Below are 22,175 nucleotides of genomic sequence, written 5' to 3' on the forward strand. Positions count from 1 at the left end.
ATTATTTTAATGAAACGATTGCATTAATTTTAAAGTTTTATTCTCATTTTGTTGTTGAAGGAGGGCTTTTATTTAACCATGCTATTGAAGTATATCTATTTCTGCTCTATATTAACACTAAAATTATGTTCTATAATTCTAATTATTGGAAGACTTATTTCCCAGTAACAGCAGTTTATATATTTAATCCTTATATTTATTAGTAAATAATGTGAACAATAATGATAAATACCTCAGGGCATACATGTCATCAGTGTGGTGAATGGTCTAGCATGCTGAATTACTTTAAGAATTTTCACTTATACCATATTTCACTTTTATTCATAAATTAATATTTTGGTCTTAATCTGTTATTTAGTCAGCTTCTTAAATATAATTCAAATTATATCTGCAAGTAATGGTCTTTTGTAGATTTGCATTTCCAAACTAGGAGTTTAATTTAGAGTTAAATAAAAGCAATAAGAAATACTTAGAAAAAAAAGAAAAATATTACTTTCTAAGACTAGAAGCCATTTTTAAGTTAGAAAAACCCATTTTCATATTTACTCTATTCAAAAGATTCAGAAAAATAAAGTCCATTTTTATTTAAATATTGGTATCAACATTTGAGTGGAAACAGGAAAATAAATATTTAAAAGTGGAAAATAGACTAAAAGAAATAAGGATAATTGTCTGTTGTGTATCTTTAGATCTTTACTGTTTCAAGTCTAAATATATTTGGAAACTATCTAGCATATAGTTTGTTCCCCTAGTTCCTTTACTAGAAGAATTTGTCTAGGTAGTAAGACGAATGTGGTTTGGTAGAAAAGATTGCACTGATTTCATCCTTTGTGACTGTGTAGTTGCCTCAGCAGCTCGTTGCAGGTGGTTGTAATCTTAGTATACAGTAGACCGGGAATACATACATCAAAGGAAAAACTAGGTTAGTTTTTATCAGTTTTGTGACACAACTAAATTAGAATTATAGTATTAAAAAACCAATCAGTTTACTATGAGATCTCCTAAAGTTGAGTGTTTTGTTAAGAAAGACAAGCATCCTCAAATTATTTCAGTTATTTTTAAGGTGAAAAATTTTGTGAGGATTCATACATTGCTGAAAATACTTCACTTCAGAAACCCAGCAAATATCCAGCCCAAAAAGCTGTTGCCTTGTGTCTCTCTTAGATGCCCACAAAGTTGCATCACCTTTTCTTTTTTCCTTTCTTTTTTTCTTTTCTTTAAAAAAAAAAAAAAAGACAGGGATTCTCTATGTAGCTCTAGTTGTCCTGGAACTCACTCTATAGACCAGCCTTGCCTCAAATTCAGAGATCCTCCTGCCTCTGCCTTAACTGGGGTTAAAAGCGTGCACCACCACTCCCAGCCCTAATCACTTTTTAAAAGGTTTCACCTGTTCCTAACCCTGAGCCTCAGACAGTCTATGTAGCTCTGTTTGGCCTGGAACTCACTATATAGACCCGGCAGGCCTCAAATTCCCAGAGATCCTCCTGCCTCTTTCTCCTGAGTGCTGGGGTTAAAACATGCATTGTCACACCTGGGTTAGTACTAATTCTTACTATTTTATAACGGGGAGTAAATTTCAGTGTGGATTTCAGAGAAAGCCCATTCTCTCACCATCTCATCCTTGTGTAACGCTCTCATATCTGTTTTAGAAAAGGGTAGATGTGTAGTGATCGGATTCTGAGATGCTAAGAATTTACATTGCAGAACCTTTGAAACCTTTCTGAAACTAGAGGTCATTAGTAAACTGGAATTTAAATAAAGTCAGTTTAGCAAATCCTATGTATCACACATGTATTTCTGGTTTTGATAATACTCTGGCTATATAAAATGTTGTTATTGGGCAAAGCTTGGGAAGGGGTACATAGGAGTGTAACACAAATTCTAAGTGTTCTTTATAATGAAAACTCGGGGTCAACTATCAGGGGATGAAAGTTGAAGAATCCGAGAAGCAGAGTGGCAGCCACTAGAGTTCTTACCTCTACCAGTGCTCAGTCCAAAGGGGCGATCCTGTCCTCAGACTGCAGGGAGCTCCTGTCTCCTGCGGTATAGTCCTCTCTCCACCCAGCCTATCACTCCTGTTCCCACCTCCTTAGTGTTGGGATCACCTTTGTGTGAGCTCTCTTTCCTTTTTGGACTGGATCAATTTCATATAGCCCAGGGTGGCCTTGAGCTAACTCTGTCTCCGAGTCCTGGGATTAAAGGTGTGTGCCACCACTGCCTGACTTCTAGTGGCTTAGCTGTACACTCTGATCTTCAGGCAAGCTTTAGTTGTTAAAACACAAACAATATCACTACATGGGAGCTCTTCATAATGGTTTTGAAGCTCTTTTAAATGAATTTTATTTTTGTTATTATGGGGGCAGGTCATGGGCCTGCCATGGAGTACATACTGAGGTCAGAGGATGATTTAACTGGGGTCAATTCTTTCCTTACACTTTACAATGGTTCCAGGATCAAACTCTGGTTATTGGGCTTATACTATAAGCATTTGATCTACTGAGCTGTCTCACCAGCCCAGCTTTTAATTTTAAAAATTCAATATTGACAGAATATCAGGAATTAAGTAATTTGTGAAGCTAAAGAAGAAAAATTTAAATACCATGAAGATATGTGAAAATATGTTATTTCAAGATAATTTTAATGGTTAATAAGCAAAAATAATGTTTTGGAATTTGACTAAGTAAAGAAGAGGTGGGAGACTAAAAATAAATATTTATTCTGCTACTGCAGTGACCCTTTGTCAGAAAGCCTGCCATGCATAGAGACAGAGACAAACAGCAGCTGCACCTGCAGCCAAGGCCTCCACCACGCCTTTACCAGATGCAGCCTCTTTACTTTGAACTTTCCAGACTCTAAAATATTGAGAAATACAATTTTTTTTCTTTATTTATATCCCAGTCTCGACCAGGCATGGTGACATACATCTTAAATCCCCGCATTTGGGAGACAGAGGTATGGGTATCCCTGAATTTGAGGTCAGCCTGGTCTACATAGTGAGTTCCAGGATAGACAGGACTATACAGAAAAACCCTGTCTCTAAAACCCCCAAACCAAAACCAACCAAACCAAACAAAAAACCCCCACTCTTAGGGATTCTGTTTTAGCAACATGAATGTACTAAGTCAGAAACCTAGAAGAAACACGGTGGTTGTGCACAGGACAGAAGGCAGAGGTAAATTTAAATCAGGGCAACTTTGTCATGGAGCATGTGTTTTCTCTAACTGAGTTTCCTCTTGGGGATTTCTATCACAAAAAAACTTCATTATATTCCAGACTGACCTCTAATTTACTGTGACGCTCAAGCTGACTTTGAATTTCTGGCACTCTGTTGTTAGGGAACTTATCTTTGAAAATGAGATGTGTTCTTTGGGGCATGTCTAGCTATCCAGAAAAAAATGGCTCTATTTATTGGGGATGTAGGGGTGACTCAGTGCAAGCAAACATGGTTTTATCCCTTAAAACAGCCAAAATCTAGTGAATGAAAAATAAACCCTACCAAAACAAAAAGCTATAGTCAGTAGACACCTAATCATTCATGGTAATGAGTGATGTATTTAATGTATTGGCAAGAGTAGTTGGTGTAGACTAAGCACTTAATTCTGCCTAGAAGAAAAATATTTGGAAGTGTCCCTGGAGGGTCAGTAGGGTTATCAGAAGTTAGAGATGTAGGGAAGGGAAAAACCATGCTAGTAATCACACGCATGGGATCTAAGTATGTAAAGGAGAGTTGCAAATGTTTAAGGCATGTTGAAATAAGCTTGTGGGACTAAAACATTTTGAAGAATAAAGATAAGAATCTTACTACAGAACAAAGCACCAAAAAGTTGGAGGAGTGAAGGTGAAGATTACATTGGTTAGTGTCGTAAAGGCCATGTTAAGACAGGTGGCATTTTATTGTCTGCAGCACATTAAGGACATGGTTTTTATAGCACTTGACTGGTAAGTAGGAAAGTTATCTTTTGAAGTAAAGAAGTCCTTAATAGATCTTTGGTAGTTTGGATGATAGAAGGGCCCGGTGAGGACTATAGTGGTAGAGACGAAGAAGAAAACGGAATGGAGGCTTCCAGTACAGAGGGCAGTGAACTCACGTTGCCGGAGATGGGGGTCTGAGTTTCTGCTATCTGAAGATGAGCAGTGATTCTTTTGTAAGTCAGTAAAATTTAGTCTGGCTTGTTAGACAGTGTCAAGTAACTTGAAATACCCTCTGGATGACTGTGAGAAGTATTACTCAAGCCAAAACTAGACCCTTACTAAGTTTTTCTGGGTTGGTTTCTTTAGAATAGCTAATACTTAACTGACTTACAAAGCATAAAAAGTGAGCACCCAATTTGTTTGGCATTCATATCACACAGCGTGGGAAAGCTGTTCCCACACAGACCTTGTATGAGATGCTCACTGTGGTTTTAGGACGGTGGAGGAATACCCTCCTGGAAGACAGAGGGGTCCTGAGAAGAGGACGCTGCTCACTGTGGCAGAATAGGTCTGATTTCTGTGTTTAGATCTTGAAATCGTTGTTAGAGTGCATTTATTCATGTTATTTTTAGTAGCCATACAAATGAGGAAAAGGGGAGGAAAGAGTAGGGAGAAAGAATAAGAGGGACAAATTGAGAATAATAAAAATGTAAGCTCCATCCTTGAGGAACTTAGATTTTAGGGGAAGAGAGGGGAAAGAACAGCCGAGAGAGAGTATGGGAAGGACTGTTTTATTTATTTATTTTACTTTATTTTTATTTTACATTCCATCCACAATTCTCCCCTACCCCACCCCGCCACCCCGGGAGGTGCTGTTTTAAATAGAAAGGTTAGGAGAAGCTTTTCTGAATGAACTGATGGAGGAACAGGAAGTGTGAAGTGTGTGAAGAGACTCAGGCGGAAGCTGAAAATGGAGACACAGATCTGAATGCTTCAGAAATTGCAGGTAGCTACCATGCCTGGTTTATAGAGAGGGAGTGATAGAATTTGGAGAGCATAGAGGATGTATCTTAAAAGGTCTCTAGGCCAAAGAAAAAGTTAATTCTGCACTATGGTGAAGGGAAGCAGTGAAGATTTCAGGATGGCATGGCACCCGACAGCCTCTGTGGGAATCCAGGTACACGGTGCCCAGAGTGGGCAGGTGTTCTGTTTAGTCATGCTCTAGTTTATATGTATAAATGTTTTGCTTTCATGTATGTATGTGTACCATGTTTATGCTTGGTACGCACACAGGTCAGAAGAGGGAGTCAGATCCAACGGAACTAGAGTTCTGAATGGTTATGAACCACCATGTGCGTGCTGCGAACTGAACCCAGCTCCCTTGCAGGAACCACTGGTCCATCTCTGTAGCCCCATAATTTTTGTTTTGAATGAGTGAGTTTATTAAATACATAGCAAACTGCAGTAAGAATAGATAATAGTAAGTTGTAGTAGGTCACAAAACATTATTAAATAACGTACTTAAAATATCCAGTAGAAATCAATTGAGAAAGCCCCATTGAGGTTGGTAACTAGAGTGTATCTTTACATAGTGTCCCATGTTATCTCCCACCCCCCTTGAGGGTTCTAAGTAAAAGAACAAATAGGTGATGTCATTAAATCCACCAGAAACCCAATGGGGAAGCCTCATTAAGGCAGCCAGCTGGAGTTCCTGATCAGGAGAGTCACTGGCAGAGCAGTCTCCCCAGTAAGGCTGCCAGCAGATAGTGATGACATCATCAAAGCTGGTGCTCGTAATAACCAGCTGAGACAGTCAGCTGGAATTCCCTGTTGAGATTTCTCTCCAGGGATGTGCGTCTCATAGGTGCATAGGTGAACTTCCAACTTCTCATTCACTTTTAAATCATGGGATAAACAACAGTAACATTTGTTGGAAATAGTTTACCTTTTTTTTTTTTTTAAAGCTGTAGTTAAGAACATAATATTTTTACCCTTGGGCTATTTTGTTCTCTTCCCTCCCTGTCACAAAGTGTCTTGCTTTTTGTTCTGTTTTGTTTTTCTATTTGTTTGTGTTTGGGGGCAGGGTACATCTCCAGACTAGGCCCTAGAGGATCCTTTGTGACAGACTTGTTTAGATGTGAAATGGAAAGGGACTGGGGACATCTCTACCCAGAGCCAGCTTCTAAGTGAGCAGAAACAGCTCATGACAACTTACCAATAGAATGCATGTAAGTAGAGTTGACAATTTAGTGAAGAGGCTACTTTGGAAGGCCTGTTAAGCAATGCTGTACCCTGGGCAAAGGCCACAGGTATTGTTACTGCTGCAGGATTTCTGATTGTTGCCGTGGGCTGGTGTAGGAAGACCAGGGTGAGTAACTGGACCCAAGGAGGTGAGACTTACTGAGAAAGTGAGAAAATGGGTAAACTTGAAGGAATGTGTTTTTAGACTGTCCTGACAGAATTTTGTTATAAATGGTATACATCAAATACTTAAATTGCTATTTGTATTTTAAACAACATTTTTGTATATTTGCATACCACATAATTTACCTGTTTCAGATATATGATATCTCACCACTTTTAGATAATTTTTATTACTGCAAAAGACAGAACTGTGTACAATAGGAGTCACTCCCATTTCCAGGCTTTGGCAACCATTAATTAATCTAGATCATACATCATGTGACTGGTATCTAGCTTTTCTTTTCTTTTTTTCTTTTTTTTGGGGGGGGGTTAACAGTTTGTTTACTAGTCTCATATATATTGTAGTGTGTATTAATACTTCTTTAAAAATGTATTTATTCAGTGTATCTGTATTGTTTTGTTTGCACATCATGTGTATGTTTTGTGTTCTCAGAAGAGGAAGGCACTGAATCCCCAGAACTGGAGTTGTGGATGTTTGTTAGCCGTCATGTGGGTGCGGGAACCAACGCTTCATTTTTTTTTTTTTTATGACCAAATAGCATTTTCTTGTGTAGTGTTGTTCTAGTCTGGCTTGCTGGTTGCTGTGACCACATACTTGAGCAAAAGAACCTGAAGGGAGATTTGTTTTGGGCTCATGGTTTTAGCAGTTTCAGTCCATGGTAGTGCAGGGAGAAGGTTAAGGTTATGTTTAAAGATAGCAGTAGTGTTGTGTGCATATAATCATAGTCAAGTATGTCTATCATAAAATGGAATGAGCTGTTTGTTCTATATTCCTTAACCACTGGCCAATACAAAATAAGAATTATTCTTATTATCACGTGTATACAATTAGAGTATATGACGAAAGTTGTAATATACTTTATATTATAGAATATATGCAGTTCTTTGTACTTCTTAACATAAGGGGAAAAACTATTCAGAAACATTAGTTCATTTACTAAATGTACATGTAGTTTAATGTGTAAAATTCTTTGGTTTCTCTTACTCCTGCAGGAAGCTTATGTGCCTCATTTCTTACTCAGAGTTACCAACTGCCAGTTCTTGATACAATGTTTATAAGAAAGAAATACAGAGGAAAAGATCTGGGGCTTCATATGCTGGAGGACTTTGTTGACTCCTTTACAGAAGAAGCCCTTGGCTTGCGGTACCCTCTGTCTTCTCTCATGTACACAGGTGAGTGGACCAAGCTAAAACTTGTCACCTGAAACTTGTTTCTCCAGACATTGCAAATGTAGAGATACCAGTTTAAATGAGATTAGAACTTTTTGCTTTCTAGGGCTTAACTTTGTAATGTAATTTTATTCTGTGGTATCTAGTTGTAACATGGCACGTGATAACCTTTTCAATGTCTGAAGTCCGAGTTGCAGTGTATAGGCTTTGGCCTTGAAATGGTGACCTTCTTGCCTTAACCTCTGAGTTCTGAAATGCCGTGCCAAGGAAGGTATAACATTTTTTGCAAGACTTTTTCCCCCCAAAACTTGTTTATTTTCAGGTGAAAAGTTTTTGTGCCTTTCTTACTATACTTAACTGTATTTTTCAGATTTTCCTTCATTTTTAAACCCTCTTGTAGGGGCTGGGCTCAGAGGTTAAGACACTGCCTGCTCTTCCAGAGGCATGGTGACTCACCACCTTTTGTAAAGAGATCTGGCGCATTTGTAAAGAGATCAGGCATTCATGCAGATGCAGACAGAACACTGTATACATAACAAATAAATATTTTTTAAAAAATCCTTCTGTAGTTTTCATCTCTCTCAGGGTGACCCTTTAGAGATATATGTCTTACTTAGGTTGTCTGCCACTCCACCCCTACCCCCACTGATAACCAAAACTCCAAATGACCTCTCCTTTTCAGAGTTCTCTGTAAATGCCATGGCAGCAGAGTAACAATCCAGGGCAAGAAGGAAATCCAGTTTAACATGACTAATTAGTCAGTGTTGATTCAAGCTTCCTGAGTCTGACACTGGTGGTTTATGTTAAGCATATTTAAATTTCCTGGTGTAACACAAGCCCATGTCCACAATAAAGCTAAAGGCATGATAACATCAAAATTCTTTTCAAAGTACTTCTTGCATGAAGATAGGCTACATGTGTTACCTTAAGGGCCTGGGGTAGGATCTAGTGTGGCAAGTGCTCTTAACAGTCATGTAGATAGTGCAGAGGTCACCCAGGCTATTAACCATTTCTGGCCCTATATGTGGGAGCCTGGGAGAGCCAGAGATAGCCTGACCCTACGGATAGCACAGAGGTGGATGTTAACCCACCTTTGTTTCCAGCCTTCTGGTCAGAAAACAAGTTATATATTTCTTCCTTTGAATAGATGACCCTGCGTGTTCAACATTCCTGGCTTCCCTAGTGCTTATCTATGAGAGCAAGAAACTCTGTACCCCTACACCTAGTTATTAGAGACAGGCCATTCTACTTGTATATTTACACTAACTCATAGTCTCTCTTTACAATGGGATAGGTGTTGGAGAGAGGCTTTTCATAAGGTTCTGACCTACCACCTCTACTCCTCCTCTTTAACAAACCTTTAGGATGCATCCTTTAGGATGCATGCGTGCATGCCTGTATGCTTGAGTGCTTTTGTGCATGTGTGCCTGTCTGTTTGCCAGCCAGGCCACGTGTGTGCTAGTGCCTGTGGATGCCAGAAATTACACTGGATCTCCTAGAGCACAGGAGTTATAGGCAAGGGATCTAAGCTCAGCTTCACTGGAAGAGTAGCAATTTATTTATTTGTTTGTTTGTTTATTTTTGTTTTTTGACAGTGGAACCATCTCCCTAGCTCCTCTTTTCAAGTTTTGTATCAGTATTATATGATGTTTATTATAGGAAGTTTTCATCCTTTTGGTTAAACTTATTCCTGGGTATTTTAAGGCTCTTGTAAATGAGATTGTTTTCCTGATTTCTGTTTCTAATAATTTGACATTAGTGGGTCTGGGGACATGGCTCATTGAGTAAGAACACTTGCTCTGAAGGCAAAAGAACATGAATTCAGATTCCCAGCACCCATGGAAAAGTTGGGCATGGCCATAAGTGCCTGTAACCCTAGCATTTGAGGGTTAAAGGTGGATGGGTTATTTTGAGCTTGCTGGCCAACCATCTTTACTAAAACTGTGTGCTTTAGGTTCAGTAAGAAACCCCATCCCAGATAATAAACAGAGAGTAATAGAGGAAAATAGAAATATCTTCTGGACTTCTGCATGAATAGGTACATGCATGTGCATGTACTTCACACATTCCACACTACACGTGCACCATCTAAGAGTAAACATAAACATAAATAAGTATCCTATTTTGATGGTTCAGTAGTTGAGAGCATTAGCTGCTCTTCCAGAAGACTTGTGTTTGGTTCCCAGCACTCACGTGGTGGCCCACAGCCATCTATAACTTCAGTCCTGCAGGATCCTATTCTCTCTTCTGGCCTCCGTGGGCAGCAATTATGCAAGTGGTGCAGACATACATGCAGGCAAATGCCCATACACATAAAAAGAACTATCAAAAAAAAATATTGCCATTTCTGTATAGCAGCACTATGGTTTTTATATGTTGATTTTGTGTTCTACAAGTTTACTGTGTTTTGAACATAGATTTGAACAAGACACGTGTTACTGAAAAATTAGAAATATTCTTTTACAGATTCTTAGTCCTTGATTAAAAAAAAATTAAAAACAGATTCAGAAGGAAGCTTAAGAATCAAAGGAGATTTGATTCTTAATTTGAGAGATAAACCACAGGATTTCCATGCTATAAGTCTCAGCAGGTGCTAGGAGGAGAGAGACAGAGAGAAGGAAGAGTGAAAGTCGAGCCGTGTGAGTCAGGGTCAGCAATGGAGATGTGCGAGGGCCGAGGGTGTACAGAAAAAATAGTGAGAAATCCCAGAACATCAGAGAGTGTTTGGGATTCATGGTCAACATCCCAAGAATAGACCACAAGGGGCTAAAAGGAAGGTAGACACTTGGGTTTCAGCTTAGAAAAGTGGCAGGTTTAGCAGTGGATATTTATGAGCAACTGCCACTAGAGAAGGGCTCCTTGGATGGATGAGGCCATTATCTCCAAATGCAGATAATTATCCCTCCCCATGTCCTTAACACATCTTAGGGTAAGTCAGTTTTCTTGAGGGGTGAATTCCTGCCCAAGTAATTGGCAAGCCCAGTGGATTAACGTTTTTGTTTTTTTTTTTTTAAACTGTAATCCTTTTTCTTTTAATTAATTTTTTCCCAGGTCAATCACAGTTTCCCCTCCCTCCCTCCTGTCTTCCCAGTCCCTCTCCCAGCCTTCCCTTCATCCACTCCCTCTACCTTCCTTCAGAAAAGTGCTGGCCTCCCATGTATATCAGCTAGCCACGGCAAATAAAGTTATAGCAAGACTAGGCACCTCCTCTCCTATTAAGGTTGGAGAATTCAACCCAGCAGGAGGAAAGGGTCCCAAGAACAAGCAATAGAGTTAGAGACAGCCCCCAATCCCTCTGCCAGGTGTCCTGCAAGAAGACCAAGCCACACAACTGTAACATATGTGCAGAGGGTCCAGGTCAGTCCCCTGCAGGTTCTCTGGTTAACAGTTCCGTCAGAGACCACATGAGCCCAGGTCAGTTGACTTGGCGTGTTTTCTCACGGTGCTTTCAGCCCCTCTGACTTCCATGATCCTTCTCGTCACAGGATTTGCAGAGGTCCACCTATTGTTTGGCTGTAGGTCTCCGCATCTGTTCCCATCAGTTGCTGGATAGAGCTTTCTGATAACAGATGGACTAGGCACCAAACTATGGGCATAGCAGAATATTGACTTTTTCCAGTCGTGTTTGGGTGAACATCCTAGTTCTCTGGACCCTCCAGGCCTTGTCAGGGGTGGGTTCTGTCGCTGGACTAGCCATGCACTGACCACTCCTCTCACTTTCGTGCCGCCTTTGTCCCGGCATATCTTATAAAAGCAGGCAGTTCCAGTCCCTCCACCAGAAGTCCTGCCTGCAGGAGATGGCTGCTTCTGTATCTCCCATTGCTAGGAGTCTTAGCTAGGGGTCACCCTTGTAAGTTTCCAGGAGTTTCCATTGCACTAGGTTTTTAGCTTATCCCAAAGATGCCCCTGATTCCTGTTGTCTTCTTCAGTAGTCTCTCCCTCCATCCTTCCCCTACATGATACCACCTGTTCCTGTGACCATTCTCCCGCTTAACCCCCCTCCCTCACAACCTGTGATGTCTATTCTACTTTTCCTTCACAGTGAGATTCACGTGTGCCCCCTTGAGCCCTCCTTGTTGCCTAGCTTTTCGGGTTTTTCTTTAGTTTTTTTTCTTTCTTTCTTTTTTTTTTTTTTTTTTCCTTTTGGGATTTACTCTTAAGAGAGGGGACTGTAATATATAATGTTTTCTTCTTTGGGATGTTGAGCAAACAGATCTCTGTGATTTCAAGGCCAGGCTGAATTACACAGTGAGTTACAGTACAGGCAGAGCTACATAGAGATACCAAAATAGACATACAAACAAATAAACAAAATGTTATATCTCCAATTATCTATGAATGAATGAATGAATGAATGAATGAATGAAATGTTATGTCTCCACTCAGGGCCGGAAGTAAGACCAGGAGGAGTAATTTTCCCTTAATGGGTCACAGTGTTTCCCTGAACTTGCACTTTTTCATGGTAACTGGTAGTCCAGGTTGTGAGGGAAGGGTCCAGCTTGATTGGCCTCCAAGCCTGCTAATTCCTGTCTGGTTACCTAACAGTCATCTTTGCCTTCCTCACTGCAGCATCTCAGACAGCCAATGGCGACATAAAAATCTAAAAAACCTGAGCACTGTGCTCTTGTGACAGGTCACAACGCATAGGTAGACACACTGAAACTATTATATATAGTTATCTTCAGGCTGTGTGTATATATAAAAAGGCTTTGTAGTTAAGATGGGAAAATGCTAAAAAAAAAATCTTGAAAAAAAAACCCAATAAACTTCTGTCTCAAGCATTTGGGGTAAGAGATACATGTGTGGTGGATACAGAACAGTCTTTGTGTGAGTTTCCTTCCATTGGAATTCTTCTTGCTCCAAGAACTGCTTTTCTTATTCCAGCCCAGGGCATAGACTTATGGTTTGAGAGAAGGACTGGAAAATGCCCAATTAAAAGTCAGTCTGTGGATTCATACTAGGTATTTATAATTTGTTCATATGATAGAATAGTATCCTACTGCTCTTGTGTTTAGTATACAGATTAGACAAATTTGACAAATGTGATTTTAATGAGAATTACATATAGGCTGAGCATGCCTCACCAAAATACAAAATGCTCCCAAGTTGAAACTTACTAAGCATATGTCACTCAAAGTTTCATGTTTCAGAGCATTTAAAATTTTCAGATTAAGTATGCTCAATAGTATAGCCTAAGCAAGTATTTAAAATATGAAAAACTCTGAGACATTTAGCATTTCAGATATTTGATGGCGGAAGATATAAAATAATCTCACACTAGTTCAGGATTACGTATAATAAAGAGTTATTTAGTTAGGGGAGACTCCCAGACCACTGTCCTAGATCACAGTCCTCTGCATGAACGGGAACAGGAACAGAGTCTAGCAGCTAGAAGTGAGAACCAAAAGCAAGCACACGCTTTACAGCCGCATTTATAGTATAAGACCACACCCAAGTGGGCTGGTATCTTAAAGACTATTGGCCAAAGGAGCTCTCACAGCAGATATTTTTCAAATATCTTTTAAAATATGAGGTGCACATGCCATTCATTAAGGTAGCATAACTTGACACCAAAATATGATCAAGGTAACTCACCAAGAGTATGCAGTGATCTCAGTTGCAAGGAAACTCTTGAGGCTGGAGGGATAGCTTCATGGTTAAGATGTTAGCTGCTCTTCAGGGAGTTTTATACAGTTTATTATTATATATAGAGTTCTTTCCTTTGTAGCTGTTTATAAGCCCCTTTTCCTTTGCTTTCCAGACATAATTGCACTACTGAGGTCTGTGCATTCTTCTCTCTCATGATGTCATATTTGCATGCTCATAGCTATAAAAAGCATAGTGTGCCTTGTGATTGTCTTTATTTTCACTAGTCTTTACAATTGTGATGATTTTTGTCCTTTGTAAGTACATACTGGAGTGGTATTGTCCGCAGTGCTGTATACTCTTCATCACTCCTTCTGCTTTGTGTTTCTTGTGAATTACCTGTTCAGTTAGGCCACCTAAATAGACTCAAATAGTCATTGACTTCCTGTTTGTGACTTGTTTTGACAAACTATCATGTTTTCCTCTACCATTTTGTGTAGTATGATTTTAAACCTTACATAATGACATCCTTTTATATATGCATTGTACTGACGTTTTTTAGATTTAGCACTTAAAATTTTTATATGGAATTTTGTAAGATTTTTACTTTTTAAAAGATATACTTATTATTTTATGAGTGTTTGGCTGGCACCTGTGGAGCCCAGAAGAGGGCAATGGATCTCCTGGAACTGGAGTGAGCCAACATATAGGTGCTAAGAACCAAACTCAGGTCCTCTGGAAGAGTAGCTAATGCTCTTAACCACGAATCCATCTCTCCAGTCTCAAGAGTTTCCCTGTAACTGAGACCACTGTATAGTCTTAGTAAGATCCCTTGATCATGGTTTTGGTATCAGATTATGCTACCTCGCTGAATGATTTGGGCACCTCACTTTCCTCTCTTCTTATTTGCTACTTGAGATATCTAGGAAATTGTTAAATGTCTTTTTCAGCTTCCAAGCAGTACTTTGAAAAGTACCCAGGAGATCATGAACTTCTTTGGGAAGTAGAAGGGGTAGGTCATTGGCATCAGCGGATACCAGTCACCAGAGCATTACAGAGAGAAGCAGTTAAAGTCGCAGGTAAGACTAGTAGGATGTGGGACAATTTAAAAAGCAGTACCTGATGTGCTGGTACCTTACACCTCAGCACTGCTGTGGTCTTTTTGGTTGCAGACCCTCTTTTAAAGTTTTTATTGTGCTTTTACTGTTGAGTCACTTATAAAAAACAGACCTAGAGGGGGCTGGAGAGTTAAGCAACACTTGTTACTCTTTTAAAGGATTGGATTCAATTCCCACATGGTGGCACACAACCATGTGTATAACTCTAGTTCCATAGGATTTGGCACCCTCTTCTGACCTCCTTGGGTATACACACATGGTATACATACATATTTGCTAACAGAATATTTTGCATCTTAAATAAGTCTAAAAAAGTAAAATTAAGCTAAACTGGGTGATGGTGGCATACTCGGGGCAGAGACAGGACAATCTCTGTTAGTTCAAGGCCAGCCTGGTCTAGAGAACACGTTATAGGACAGGCTCCAAAGTTACAGAGAAACCCTATCTTGGAAAAAAAGAAAGAAAAAAAGAAAAAGAAATAAAAATAAAATTGAAAGACAAAAGCAGAACTATCCCAAGTAGTGAACTGCCTCAGTAGGAATTAAAAGTAAAAATGAGTGTATTAGTGAAGAAGCATGGCCTAGGCTTTATGGATCAGAGATTGGGCATAACATGTTGTAAAGGAAACACAGCACATCTAGATTCTTGATCCTTTTTGTTTATGTTGCTCTTGGAAGTTGATGAAGATCACCAGATACTATTAAAATGAAAATCAGATATGATTAGTTTATATTTAAACGTTTTCTGTATACAGAGATTTCTCAATATGAAGCTAAAAGACCTGTGTCTGGAGAGTATGGTCTTGCTGCTGTACGAGAATATGAGCCTGGAATGGAAGACAGTCAGTCTAGTGAGATGCAGGTATAATCTTTGACCGTCATAGGAAATAGTAATGTTTTTGTGTCCTTTGTTTTTGTTGTTTATTATTTTGGTAATCATGAACATTGGCCATGGAGCCTTATGTGTGCTAGGGAAGTGTTCTACCACTGAGTTACATCCCTAGCCCAGCCTCGCTTTTACTTTTTATTTTGAGGTAAGTCTCACCATGTTGCTTAGACTGGCTTATAGTCTAGCCTGGCCTTGAACTTGAAAATGTGCTCAGCCTCATGGCCTCATGAATAGTTCACACTACAAGGCCCAGCTTAAGTTTCAAATGTTACAGTTTATTCAACAAATTTAAGTAATTACAACTGCATTCATTTTCTTGGTGACTTCTGTCAACTGATTATTAAAGATTTAATGCTTTTTTGTTTACAAGTCTTATAAGCTAAGTAAAGGTAATATAAATTATATGTACATAAAAGGAAAATATATATTACTATTTCACCGATTACTAGAGGCTGTTATTTTTATGTATATTTAATTACAATTTATATTTCTTTTTTCTCTTTTTTTATTAATTTTTATTGAGCTATACATTTTTCTCTGCTCCCCTCTACCATTTATATTTCATGTCTTAAGAATTGACAATAGTTGAATGAAAAGTTTTTACATTTTTCTAAGGATAGCATAAATAATAAGACTACTACAATATCAGGTTTTACATATATTTCTATGTTTAGGACGTCATAGTGTTTGCTCTTTTTTTCCTTTTCTTTAGTTGTTTGTTTTTGAGACAGAGTTTCACTATGTTCCCTGGCTGTCCTGGAACTCACAAAGATTCACCTGCCTCTTCTTCCTGAGGTGGTACTTTGCTTGCTTTTACTTGTTTTGTACATAAAACATCACATGTGGTTCTCTTTACCTTTTATCATTTTATTTTTTCTAGTTGAACTACAGACTTCTTGAAGGCAAAATTTTGTTATGCATTTGCCACAGTGAGCTACTTTAAAGTCTATAATTAGACTTAAATTTCAGTTAACCCAATATTTGCATGTTTTTTTGCAGTACAATGTGACATTTTATTATGTGCATTATGTAATGATTTCATCGGGATAATTTTCACATCCATCACCTCAAAACATTTGTCATTTCTTTTGTTGTCAGCTTTCAAATTCACATAACCTTACTAGCTGTTCTGAAATATAGGATGACTTTTTTCAACTCTAAATAGATCTTTTGATGTGTGTGCCTCCCATGGTGTAGTTGAGTAAGTGTGTAGTAGGTAAATGAGTGGATGGCATTTTGTAATGGAGTAGGTATTAGGGCAAGCAGTGGAGGTTCAAAGATAAAGGTATGTCCTTGAGTACATGAGAGAACTAGATGATCCACTGTTGGAAACATAAATAAACTGCAGCATGATGTTTGCCTTTGTTGTTATAGCAAATGACTGAAGGTACATAGTACAGGGTGACTGAAAGGGCAGCTAGAGGTCTATGAAAAGGTTGTTAGGTCATTTTAGAGGTATAGCATGTAAAAGAAATGTAAGAGATAATTCAGAAATGATATACTTAATATAAAAGAAATTATTGAAAACTTTTTTTAGTTTGTATTCTATACAGTGATAAGGTATTGATTTGAAAGTTTTAAGCAAAGCATTGCATAGTCTGACTGCGAAGCATTTTATTGGGTGGAAAGGGTTAAAGGTTGGTACTTGGCCAGGGAAGAAGCTATTTGGAATTATTTAGATTTAAGATAATAAAGGTCTGGGCACAGCAGTGGTGATAGGAAAGGGCAGTTCTGAGAGAACCTTCATTTAAAATCCACAAGCTTTGTGATTGGTGGAATGATAGGAAGGACTCATTGCTATTTTTTCACAGAATTGCTAGAATGACTGTGATTGCTATTGCCATTAATGTAGATAAGGAATAATGTTTGGAATACTTGCTTTGGAAATCAAGGCAGAAGTTGGGAAAATTTATTTGTATGTTTTGATTCATCTACAATAGCTATTAAGTGAAGATAGTACACAGAAAAAGCCAGGAGAGCAGGTAGCTGTGGACAGAATGCCAGGACATTCCAAGGTAAAGCTATAACATTTCAGATCCTTGGATAAACTCACAGACTTACAATGAAACAAGGGATATAACATAACCTTTTACTTTTGAAGGTAGATTTCTTAACAAAAAGTAGTGTTTTAATACAGTTAAATATTTTTCTTTGAAACTCTGAACAAAATAGGCCCGTAGTGAGAAAGGACAGTTAAAAATATTAAATTTTAACCTTTGTCTTTATTTTAGATCCATTCCCTAAAAGATGCCTTTGCTAGCACTTCTGAAGGTAAGAAAATCAGCTGTTCTTTTAGTAAATGTTCTGGCTTTGGACTCTCATGCACCACTCCCCGATTTTACTATTGTGTGTGAATACGGGGGTGCTGTTGCGCCCCCTCCTCCTTTTCCTGTAACATAGGGATCATAATGTCCATATTGTTCCCCAAAATCAGTTGGAGAGAACATGACTGTAGAAACCCTCAGGATAACGTAGAAGTACGAGGAATGAATGTTGGCAGTCATCTTACAATGAAAACAAATGCTGACGATGAAACCAAACGCTGACATTGTTTTCTTAGCTGGAGCTGAAGGAAGCAGGAAAACTGTACAGTGGGCAGTGGGTGGGTTAGCTGGTGTGGTTCTTGCATTTCTGTGTGTTTTCATAGGTAGTCCTTCCCATGCATAGTCAGTGCTGTTTCCTGGTTTGCCCTCAGGTCCAGAAAAGACGCCTGTTTCTACTCGAACTCGAAGTAGTCACCTAAAGCGACCAAAGATCGGAAAGCGGTTTCAGGATTCTGAATTTAGCAGTTCTCAAGGTGAAGATGAGAACACTGCCCAGACTGCACCTGTGGCTTCAGTAAACAAGTAAGAGAGAAATGATGCTTCACTCACGTTATTTCATGGATTGTCGGTTTTGTACTGTTGGTGTCTGGTCCTGAAGGTTGAGCTCTTTCCTGCGCTGCAGCAGGTATCTTTGCCCAAGGGTTTGTACTTCAGTTCTGCTTCCCAGGAATGTTCTTTTCTGACTCACTCTAGAGTCTTCATGTGTGCAAACCCAGAGTACTCAGGTCATTATATTATCCCAGAAGATTCATCATCAACTTTGATAGGGTAGATTTCACTAATGCGGAAGCTTGAAGTCTATTTAAAGAAAATTCAGGTACTTTATAATTAATCCACTTTACTCAGGCTACTGGATAGTAATAACCATACAGTCAGTTTTTTCAGAGACTTGGCAGTCAACAGAATCAGTAGAATTCTTGGTAAAAATTTTATCTTCAAGTGAGATGTGGTGACTTATGTCTATAATCCACTATTTGGGAGGCTGAGATGGCCAATTGCCTGGAGTTTGAAGCAAGCTCGTGCTGAATGGCAAATCTCTGAAACAAATGAAAATAACAACAACAAAAAAAGTGTCTTTGACTCTATCTTTCAGGTTTTGGAGGGGAATTTTACATGATCTGAAACTTGCTATGTGGCCATTTCTTTCTGCTTCTACCTCCTGAGACCTGGGATTACAAGCTGGGTACCACAGTACCTTGTTTATATGGTACAGGCGGATTGAAACCAGCACTTTTATAGCTACGCTATACTGAGCCGTCTTTGCAGCTCTTTTACATCTGAAAGAAATGAATATTTTATATTTTATAATAAAATTAGGCTTTTCTGACTAACCATTTAATTCAGTCATTAGTTAATTCACAGCTTTGTCACTTTAGATGTTAAATTATCTCAAATCTAAAAAAATCTGTTACTTTAAATATGAAATAATTTTAGATAGGGATAATTAATTATTTAATTTTAATAGAATATAGATAAAAATTTAAATGTAAAGTGAATACTGTGTATAGATAACTATGTAGTAGTCTCATGAACAGTTATTTAATGTAATGAAGCTTTATTTGTGAATTTTTAAGATTGTGTGTGTGTGTGTGATATGTAGGTGGGTCTTCTGTCTAAGTGTTACTTTCATTGGTTAATAAAGAAACTGCCTTGGCCTTAGATAGGACAGCAGCTTAGATAGGCGGAGTAGACAGAACAGGATGCTGGGAGAAAGAAAGCAGAGGCAGGCAGTCGTCATGAAGCTCTGACCCAAGATGGATGTAGGTTAGAATCTTCCTGGTAAGCCCCCACCTCGTGGTGACACATAGATTATTAGAAATGGGTTAGATCAATATGTGAGAGTTAGCCAATAAGAGGCTGGAGATAATGGGCCAGGCAGTTTTTAAAAGAATACAGTTCCCATGTAATTATTTCGGGTAAAGCTAGCCGGGTGGCGGGAACACAGCCTGCCGTTCCTTTTGCAACGTGTGTGTGTGTGTGTGTGTGTGTGTGTGTGTGTGTGTGTGTGTATCTGTGAGCACATGCAGAATCCAGAAGAGACCACTAGCTGTCCTCTGTCACTGTCCACCTATTCCTTTGGGATCAGTGCTTAAAAATAAGTAGAACTTTATAAGTATAATTAGGATAGAGAAGAATTTCAAGGCCCACTAGCTGTGCTCTACAGGCTCAGTCTAGTCTCAAACTCAAAAATCTGTCTGCCTCTGCTTCCTGAATGCTGGGATTAAGGGCGTATGTAAGTACCACCTGATTCACAGGTGTGATTTCATACATGAATACTGTATCACATCATTTCTAACCTTCTCCCCTTGCAATTCTTGTGCCCCACCCCCAACTCTTATCTTAAATTCTTGGGTGTTTGTTTGATTTTGATTTTTCAAGACAGGGTTTTTCAATAACAATGGAGCCAGTCCTCGAACTCTGTAGACCAGGCTGGCCTCGAACTCATAGAGTTCTGCGTCCTGAGTGCTGGGATTAAAGGCATGCACCACTACCACCTGGTTTTATCTTAAATTCTTAACCTGTGGGTATCACTGCCATTCAAACCACCACATTCCGTTCCCTGACCTCCATAGGCTTATACCATATTGCAAAATATATTTGATCCAACTTCAAAAGTTATTATAATTTTTCAGTCTCAGTACTTTAAAAGTCCAAAGTTCAAGGTCTCTTTTGAGACTCAAGACAATTGTAACCCTCTGTAAAATTAAAATCAAAAGAAAAATTACATACTTCAACATACAAGGCACAGAATATACATTAAGAGACATAAGAGGGCATAGTGAGGAAATATTGGACCCCAGTATAGAAAACTCCTAATTCTGTAGCTCTATATCTCATGTGTTCCTTTTCTCTTTAAACTGTATGTTTAGTATTTCTTTTTGCCCCACTTGCTCCTTCTCATTGTAGATCTGTGATTGTGGTTGTTCATAACCACATTGTGGAGTGGTTATTAGTGATTTTGAGACCTATTAGGTTGTCTTGAAATCTCTACTGAAGAAATTGTTTCATGGGGGGGCTCAGAGGTTAGGAGCACTGCCTGCTCTTCCAAAGGTCCTGAGTTCAATTCCCAGCAACCACATGGTGGCTCACAACCATCTGTAATGAGGTCTGGGGCCCTCTTCTGCCCTGCAGGCATACACACAGACAGAATATTGTATACATAATAAATAAATAAATATTTTAAAAAAGAAACTGTTTCATTACTTTTTAGTTTCAGGGAAGTTCTTAAGACAAGGTCAGGAGGCAGCCACATTCTTTGCCAAAATAGTACAAGAATGATTATCTAGCCAGCTTGCTAATTCTTTCCCCTGGAAAAATATATCGCTCAATAAAAACAATTTTAAAAAAATCTTCCCGCTGAAGCCTCTTGAGCTGGATCTCCACAGTCCATGTAGAGTCACCACTGTCTTTCAAGCTCTGCTCACAGCAGCCAACTAGTTTTCTAGTCCAAAGTCCCAAAGTCTTCTAGATTCCTTTTTCCTTCTTAAAGAAAAAAGTGTCACAGTGTTAGCCCATCCCCCAGTACCAACTTCTTAGTTTCTTTTCTGTTGCTGTGATTTTTTTAAAAAAAGACCACAACAAAGTCAACCTCAGAAGGAAGGGTTCCTTTGAAGGTTAAAGTTCTAGAGAGGTTGCATCCCATCACTGTCATAGTAGAGAGAGTGGCAGGAAGCAGGCAGGCATGACTCTGGAGCAGTGCTGAGGGCTCATCCACAGAACAGGACAGAGAACACACTGGGAGTATTTTGAAATTTTAAGCTCATCTCCAGTAATATACTTTATTATTGACAGAAGCTGTGCTCTAAAAATAGTGGAAGTCAGCTGGGGTATCTGTTCATTCCAATAGAGTAGGATAGAGTAGATGAAACGTCTAGTTTAAATAGAGAAAGTGGTGATGGTTTTAATTGAACTAAACAATAGGCAGGAAAAGGAACAATTTTTTTCAGAATGAAAAGATTAGTCTTGGACCTACATACAGAATCTAAAGCTGATGGAATACCACTTAATGATCTAAAATGTTACTTTTTAAAGAAGGGATTCTAGCTGGGCAGTCGTGGCACACACCTTTAATCTCAGCACTTGAATGGCAGAGACAAGTGAATATTGGAGTTTGAGGCCAGCGTCATCTACAGACTGAGTTTCCAGAACAGACTTCAAAGCTACAGAGAAACCCTTTCTTGCAACACAAAAAGGGGGGAAAAACCCTCTTTTTTCCTAGGGATTCTCGGTTGCTGAGGCAGGAAGATTTTTAGTGAACCCCAAGACAGGCTGAGCGATTTTAGCAAGACCTTTTTCAAAGTAAAAAGGGCCAGGATTATACAATGCTTTGGTTAATCAGTCGTACTAGAGGCCCTGACTTCATCACCTATACTGTCTCAAAAATAGGATCCTGGAAATTTTACCTTTTTCTGTTGGTTTGTTTTCCAGAATAGAATATACTGCACGCACTTCAGAGAGCTCAGAAGAACTCTTGGAAGAAGAACCTGAGCAGAGAGTGACTGAATTTGAAGAAGAAAGCAGTGGTAAAGATGCACAGCCTACACTGGACACTCAGCCACGCCTGGACAAACAGGATGGTGACAAAGTATGAAGTCCTCAATAAATAAAACCATACACTGCTAGAGAAAAAAAACCATGATGTAGAAATGGTGATTGGTAAGGAAAAGTACACACTGACTAGGATAATAGGAAGGCAAATTGGAAGATTCCTCAGTGCATTTTGAATACAGACTGAGAAGTGGAGCTAAAGATA

General features: G+C 38.9%; 1 protein-coding gene across 3 annotated transcripts in view; it reads left to right on the top strand.

The window, feature by feature from the left end:
• Fam169a (family with sequence similarity 169 member A) overlaps window positions 1-22,175 on the top strand; it is a 61,563-nt gene that overhangs the window by 31,650 nt on the left and 7,738 nt on the right. For all 3 annotated transcript variants that reach the window (XM_085676828.2, XM_085676827.2, XM_048441518.3), the window contains 6 exons: window positions 7,330-7,509; window positions 14,043-14,171; window positions 14,965-15,071; window positions 17,330-17,369; window positions 17,794-17,944; window positions 21,851-22,007. In XM_085676828.2, coding sequence (XP_085532954.1) covers window positions 7,330-7,509; window positions 14,043-14,171; window positions 14,965-15,071; window positions 17,330-17,369; window positions 17,794-17,944; window positions 21,851-22,007 — 764 coding nt within the window. The remainder of the gene's footprint in view (window positions 1-7,329; window positions 7,510-14,042; window positions 14,172-14,964; window positions 15,072-17,329; window positions 17,370-17,793; window positions 17,945-21,850; window positions 22,008-22,175) is intronic.

The sequence above is a fragment of the Myodes glareolus genome, chromosome 15 (assembly GCF_982192425.1).
Source record: "Myodes glareolus chromosome 15, mMyoGla1.1, whole genome shotgun sequence".
In the NCBI taxonomy this organism is placed as follows: domain Eukaryota; kingdom Metazoa; phylum Chordata; class Mammalia; order Rodentia; family Cricetidae; genus Myodes; species Myodes glareolus.